The sequence below is a fragment of the Chrysochloris asiatica genome, unplaced genomic scaffold (genome assembly GCF_000296735.1).
Source record: "Chrysochloris asiatica unplaced genomic scaffold, ChrAsi1.0 scaffold00099, whole genome shotgun sequence".
Lineage (NCBI taxonomy): Eukaryota > Metazoa > Chordata > Mammalia > Afrosoricida > Chrysochloridae > Chrysochloris > Chrysochloris asiatica.
Genome location: NW_006408617.1, coordinates 9,663,819 through 9,671,071, shown reverse-complemented (window position 1 = coordinate 9,671,071; position 7,253 = coordinate 9,663,819). Strand labels below are relative to the sequence as shown.

General features: G+C 41.0%; 1 protein-coding gene across 1 annotated transcript in view; it reads left to right on the top strand.

Moving 5' to 3' along the window:
• The window catches only part of STK39 (serine threonine kinase 39), a 413,881-nt gene that overhangs the window by 77,694 nt on the left and 328,934 nt on the right, over positions 1-7,253 (top strand). The window contains exon 3 of the mRNA XM_006867035.1: positions 1,790-1,902. Coding sequence (XP_006867097.1) covers positions 1,790-1,902 — 113 coding nt within the window. The remainder of the gene's footprint in view (positions 1-1,789; positions 1,903-7,253) is intronic.

Sequence of the window (7,253 nt, the reverse complement as noted above, 5' to 3'; positions counted from 1 at the left end):
ATGTACAGAGTTATCTGAGTAGAATGCCTCTCCCATGGTAGTGAGGTGACAGTAAGTGTGGGTGGTCTTCCCCAAAGAATGCAGGTTGGCCTTGCCTGGAGTGGGAGTTCTTGAAGTTGGAGATGGGTGTTGGAACATAAAGGATCTTTCAGGGTCACCAGGTTGGGGGTAAGAGATGATGAGACCACAAGGTAGAAAAGGCAGAGCCCCAGACCTCAAGTCAATACTTGGGGACTTCATGGAGTGGGAAAACCTTGCTTTTAGTGTAAGTGTCTTGCATTTTTGTCACATATATGAGGAAAATTATTGCTGATCTCCCTTTTGTTTTTGTTGTTAAGTTCTGTTGAGTTGGTTCTGACCCATAGCGACCCTGTATAGGGTTTCCAAGGAGTAGCTGATGAGTTTGAAGCACTGCACTGACCTTGCAATTCAAACCGACTTTGTAGTCTAGTGCATTAACCCACAATGACACAACAGTCTGTAGGGACTCATAGCGACCTTATGCACAACCGAATGGAACACTGGCTGGTCCTGCTCCAGCCTCACAGTCTATGCTACGCTTGAGCCCATTGCTGCTGCCACTGTTCCACTGTTACCTCACTGCCTAAAAATTGACACTTCCCATCGCCACTTTTTGGTGGTATTGGATGACTCATCTGGGAAACAATCACTCAAAGAGAAGCTTTAGGCAAAAGTCAGATGGTCATCTCTGGCCCCCTTTTGCATAATCCTTAGAGCTGGCTGCTTCTTTCATTGGCTGTCTTGCAGTGGCAGAAGATTGATGTGACTAGAACGGCATTTTTGGTATTTGCAGAAGAGAGATGCCTTAACCAGGAGGTCTTTTCACCCCTATGGGACTATAAATCTGGTTAGGAGTTCTTTGTGCTCTGCCACAAATCATTACATATCTACATTTTGCTCTTGTAAAATATGGGTCATGGCAGCACTGTGTCTCCTAGGATTTTGAGTGCATTAGCTAACGATCATGAAATCTTAGAAATAGGAGATTTGTACGAATGCCCAGAGAGCTTTCGTCATTGCACATTTGCATCATTTTGCTTGGCATCCTTCAAAGTCGTGATTTCAACATGAGAATATTAGGGTTGACTCCTGCTCTTTTTCTAACTGTCGAGCACGTTATGAAGACAAACTTGACGAGTGCTTAGAACAAATAAGCTGTCACAGTGTCGTGTGGTAACCCTAAAGTAGTACAGGAGGGACGTGGCTCATTTGTGCTGAAGTAGAGAAAGAGCTGAACAACCATTTTAAAGGCACTGGATTTAGAAAGTATCAGGACCTTCCATATAGGGTTGTATTTCTGTGCCCATGCACCTCGTTCCTGTGTCTGAAGACCCACCACTTTCTTAGGCTTTGTTCTGGGTGAGGGTAAACTCACTGTATTGAATGAGCTCTTTTGACATGAGTCTCAAGGTTGGTTTGAACCACAAGGTTGGTGGTTCAAACTCACCAGCCGTTCGTCTGAAACCCTGTACAGGGTCACTGTGAGTCAGAACAGACTCAAAGACACTTAACAACAACAACCTCTCTTGATTGTAACCCTCATGAGGGCAAATTCTGTCATTGTATCCTCTAGAAAAATGTAGTTTTCCCTTCTCCACAGATAATCATTTATGGATACAAGACGCTTCTTAAAAAGATAATCATGTACTAACAGTTTAATACCTTAAAGAATTTAAACACAAAGAGATACTTATATATGAAAAGGGTCACCAGTAGTAACCAGACAGTGTCCTATTTGATAATGGATATTGTTTTTATTTCTTTTCAGGCAGTGGAGCAACTGCTGTGGTTCAGGCGGCTCTTTGCAAACCTAGGCAAGAACGTGTAGCAATCAAGCGGATCAACTTGGAAAAATGCCAGACCAGTATGGATGAACTATTAGTAAGTAAAATGAAGGACTACCTGCTGGCTGCTTTCTTAAGGGTATGTGGAGGTGGGGAGGGGTGGGGGGCAGAAACAGGAGCTAAGGAAACAAAGACAACTTGATATCAACTCCTTCTGACTCACACTTTCTTGGAAAACAGCCCATACTGCCTTCCCCTCCCTTGGTTGATAATACTGTAAATATGCAAAATGTACAATATATTCATTGCTTGCTTTGATAAGAAGTATTTGGCTGAATCCTCATAATCTCCAGGAAGAGACAGTCTCAGGAGTGGTGCTCTATTTTATAAAATGAGGGAAAGGCTTCGTTTAGATGACCCAAGAGCCTGTGTTTACTGACCACAGAGTTAGATGACAATCATCTGAAACCTCTGTTTAGAATCATGGCAAGCATAGGCATTGCTATGCAAGATATTTCTTGGCCATTTTGGTTGTCATAAATTAAAAAAAAAGAAACATGGAAAATTTCAATTAGTCACAGTGATGCAAGATAGCTTGCATCTGACTTAAAAAAAAAGAGGTAAGTTTGTTTTTCTTCCATGGCATCTTGAGGGTCTCATTCTAAATGAGTATATGCATTATGTACGTATGAGAGAACTGGGGCTTGTCAGTATGGATGTGGCTATAGGAGTCTTGTTACCTTGAGGACTAAATGAACCAGACTGAGCCATGGTATTTTCAGTCACCTCATGTGCATGTGAAAGCTGGGCAACAAATAAGGAAGGCCCACCCCAGAAGAATCAATGCATTTGAATTACGGTGTTAGCAAAGCATACTGAATATACCACAGACTGCCAAAAGGATGAGCAAATCTGTCTTGGAAGAAGTACAACTAGAATGCTTCTTAAAGAGAGCATGGTGAGACTTCATCTCACATACTTTGGCTTTGTTGTCAGGAGAGACCAGTCCCTGGAGAAGGACATCGTATTTGGTGTGGTTAGAGGGTCAGTTGAAAAGAGGAAGGCCCTCAGTGGGGTGGACTGTAAGAGTGGACTCAAACAACAATTGTGAAGATGGCTCAGGACCGGGCAGTGTTTAGTTCTGTTGTCCTAGATTTGCTATGAGTTGGGACCTACTTAATGGCACATAACAACAATAACAACAACAATCACATAATTGGGGCTTGTTAGTTTGGATATGAGTATTGTAATCTTGGTTTGCTTGAAGGAACACATTTGATTTTGGCTTAACTGACTCATTAAATGAACATTTGCAAATGGTTATTAGTTACCCACAATCTGTAAAGGGTTTGAGAGTTTAATCTCATAAATATAGTTGTTGTTCTCGCTGCCAATTTCCTTTTTTTTTCGTTTTGCCATTTACATGAGGGTAATAGAAAACTGCATTAGAAGAGTTAACTGATTGGCTATCCAACAGTAATCCCAGTGCAAATATTAGTCTAATAGCTCCATGCAAGCTACAAAGTATAATGACAGTTGGCTCCAAATGAAGAAGCTTTTTGTTATATTCTACATTGGGAATGGAATGTCATTAACAAGAGCTTTTTGTCTCTACTCAGAATATAGCTTTTATTTCAGGCTTAATTACAGTACACTATAGTATAAATTAAGTATGAGGATAAAGCTGTACTTTTCCAGATCTATTTGGCCTTACATTTTAAATTAGTTTACACAATGCATAGATCTCATTGGGATAGAAGCAAGGATTGCCTAGAAATATGCAGACTAAAGCTAGGGCTTCCACAATATAATGTTTGCATTAAAAATTTGCATACATTTAAGGCTTTTACCATCCCTAAAATTTCAACTGTGCTTTGGTCTTACTGAAATGATTACTCAATGCAATCTGTCTGAGGCTCATTCTCTCAGCAACTAGTAACATCTTGCTTCTCAAGGTCATTTTGTCTGAGTGGCAAAAGCACAGAACAAACTGTGGGGAGAGTTGCGTCCTGTTTGTGCCATTGACTTGCTTTTTGACGTTAGGCATATTTCCTGATAGCTCTTTGGTATTTGACGTAAGAGTTGAGTTTGGAAGCTCTGTAGAAGCCCTTTGTTGTTGTCAGGTACCACTGAGTCAATTTCAACTCCTAACCGTATCATATAACAGAATGGCACTGTCCCATAAGGATTTCTAGGCTCTAATCTATATGGGAGCAGATCACCAGGTCTTTCTCCTACAAGAGCTGCTGGCTGGGGGGTGGGTGGTGGGTGGAACCACCAACCTTTTAGTTAGCAGCTGAGCACTTAACTATTTGCACCACCAGGGCTTAAGTGTATGTTAATTTTTTGTGTTTAAAAAATTTAGAGTATCACCTTACGCATTGTTTGGCAGTATCACTCAAGAAGTTATCCATGATACTGATGTTTGATGGCGATGTTCTCTTAGTCTCATAGTCATCTTTTTGCAACTGTTGTTGAGTGCCATTGAGTTGGTTCCAACTCATAGCAACCCCGTATAGAGTTTCCAAAGAGCAACTGGTGATTTGAGCTGCTGATATTGTAGTAGAGACAATGTATATATAATTATGTCTAAGTCTTGGGTAGCCTTGTGTTAACAGTTTTAAACCATCTTCCTGGACCCATCTTTGGCTGATGCTGTGGTCTCTTGTCTCTACTCTGAACACAGTTGCCCAGGCATCCACATTTCCCCTTTGCTGGGCTTTCATCAGCAATTGGCTACCAGTGATGGTAGCTGAGTGAAGTCTGGTATGGAGGCCAGCAGGGAGACAGGCATTACAACCCTCTTCTCTGTCTCCCTAGGAGCAGAACCCCTAACATTGTCATTTGGAGCAACAGGCAGAACCCAACTATTTAAGGACTGGTGCTTTTCTCGCTTTGTGCCTAGCTCCATTAATCTTAGATTTTAGGATTTGTGAGTTTGCCTATTAGCATTTAATTGATTTCTCTCATTGTTTCTCCCTGACCCCTCTTTTAATGTCTATGTAGTGCTAATAGAGTATACTATTTATGTAGTGTAGTGGTTATGAATCGGGCTGCTAACCTCAAGGTCGGCAGTTCGAAACTTCCAGCTGTTCCGCGGGAGAACGATGAGGCTTTCTGCTCCTGTAAAGATTTGCAGCCTCGGAAACCCTGTGCAGGGTCACTATGAGTCAGAACCAGCTTCATGATACTTAACAATAACATCTATATAAGCATAATTATTTATATTTTCAATTTAAAAAGGTTTATTGATTTATGACTTTGACCTTTCCTTAGCCTTGAACATTTGACCTTTTGATGTCTTTGTGCTTGGAGAAGGTGGGATGGCTATGGTTCTTTAGCATGTACTCAGTAAGCAAAAAGCAGTGGGACCTGCAGTATAGGCTGCCTAAGATTGCCAGTCTTTTGTAGCCTGGTTATTGGCATGTGATACTGTGCACTGTAATTCTTTCAACTTGTAATACTGCTGTTGCTTGCACCTTTATTATTATTTCTGTGGGCTCACATTTTGGCAGTATTTTGGACATCCGGTACCCTAATAATCCTTTAATCCCATGTGTGTGTATTATATGCAGGTCAGTGCGCTTGGTCATTTCACAAACTGTGCTGTGTGTTAGTTAGACACCATTGTGCTCATAAGAAACAACAATGGCACTGGGACTTAAACTTTCTCAGACTGTTATACCACAGAAGTCACCATTATCAGCTGTTTGCAGGTCATTAGAGCATCTGTCTTCCCTGATGAAACATCATGTCATCTCCTCCTCACCCTTGAGGTATGCCACCTTAACTCATACAGCAGGTGAGGTTTATGCATGGAGGCCAGTTATGACCTCACAGAATGCTTGGGACAGTTGGCCATGGACTCATGCTACTTCACATGTAGTGAGTGGAGGGCATCAGTAGATTTTCTCATGATTCTGTGTTCTGCTGTTATATTCAAGGCGTCTTGGTTTCTGAAGCAAAGTGATATTTATCTGACTGCTTAACCCTTGTGCCATTAGAGTTCCTGTATTGAGCTTGATTTTGTTGTTGTAAGTGCTGTCCAGTCAGTTTTAACCCATAGCAACTTTGTGTAGGGTTTCCAGGGAGTGGCTGGTGGTTTGGAACTGTTGACTTTGCAGTTAGCAGTCCAGTGCTTACCCTACAACGCCACACCAGGACTCCACAGAAAGACTGAGTTTTGTGTGTATACGTGAGAGGACAAGATCATATGCTCAGGAAAAACTGAAGTTTAATAGTAATTCGCTAAGAACAGCCTAGAACGAATACTTTCCTTGGCATCACATGGATAGCATTTCATTCATTTTAATAATGCTTTATTTCTATGCATTCTTTTACATTTTTGTATATGTTTGGCCTGTAACGTTATCCAAATCTCTCTGGGTTTGATTATCTGGGTGTTTAATTGTCCAGGAATCAAAGGAGGTGTGGTGGTTTGTTCTGTATTTTATCATCCCTGTCAAAATGTTTTTCAGATTCCTAAGTCTCATGTTTGTTTTTAATCCCCAGTGGTGTAAATGACTAATTATAATTAGCATAGCATCCTCTCAGATATTTCTAATTTCTAAATCAATTCCTGTTTTTTAAAAATAATTTAGTTTTGTTGGTGTTGAAGCCATTTCAACAGTTTCTACATGGACAGTTCTGTGACACAGATTATATCCTTTGATGGTGGTTATGTGTGCCATGGAGTTGTGTTTGATATATAAGTATCCTGTGTAGGTGTGGCACTGTAGGATCAGCACTGGACTGTGAGTCACAAGGTTGGTGGTTCAAACCCACTAGCTGTTCTTAGAAACCCTGTATAGGATAGCTGTGAGTCGGAACTGACTCGATCGCAATTAATAGCAGCAAAAGTTTCCGAGGCTGTAAATCTCTACAGAAGCAGAAAGCCTCATCTTTCTCCTGGGGAGTGACTGGTAGATTCAAAATGCCGACCTCGTGGTTAGCAACCCAGCTCGTAACCCACTGTGCTACCAGAGTTCCTTAATTTTGCGTAGAACTTGTTAATTTCATAATAATAATTATTATTGTTGAGTACCGTCCAGTTGGTTCTGATTTATAGCAAACCTGTATAGAGGTTTGAACCACCAACCTTGCTGCTAGCAGTCCAGTGCTTATTCTACAGTGCCATACCAGAACTCATAATTATTGTTGTTAAGTGCCATTGAATTGGTTCTGACCCATAACAACCCTGTATAGGGTTTCCAAGGAGCGGCTTGTGAGCTTGAACCTCTGACTTTACAGTTCAAACCGACTTTCCAGTCAGTGTATTAACCCATAGTGCCACACCAGTACTCCCCCATCAGATGAGCTAGATGATCCTTGCAGAGCTGATGAATTAGTAAATAAGTCTCTTTTTTTATTGAATAAGCTAGCTTTTTTAGTTAAATCTGCCTAGTCACGGTATAGCAGACTGGTAGCTGATTTTTTAGTTAAATCTGC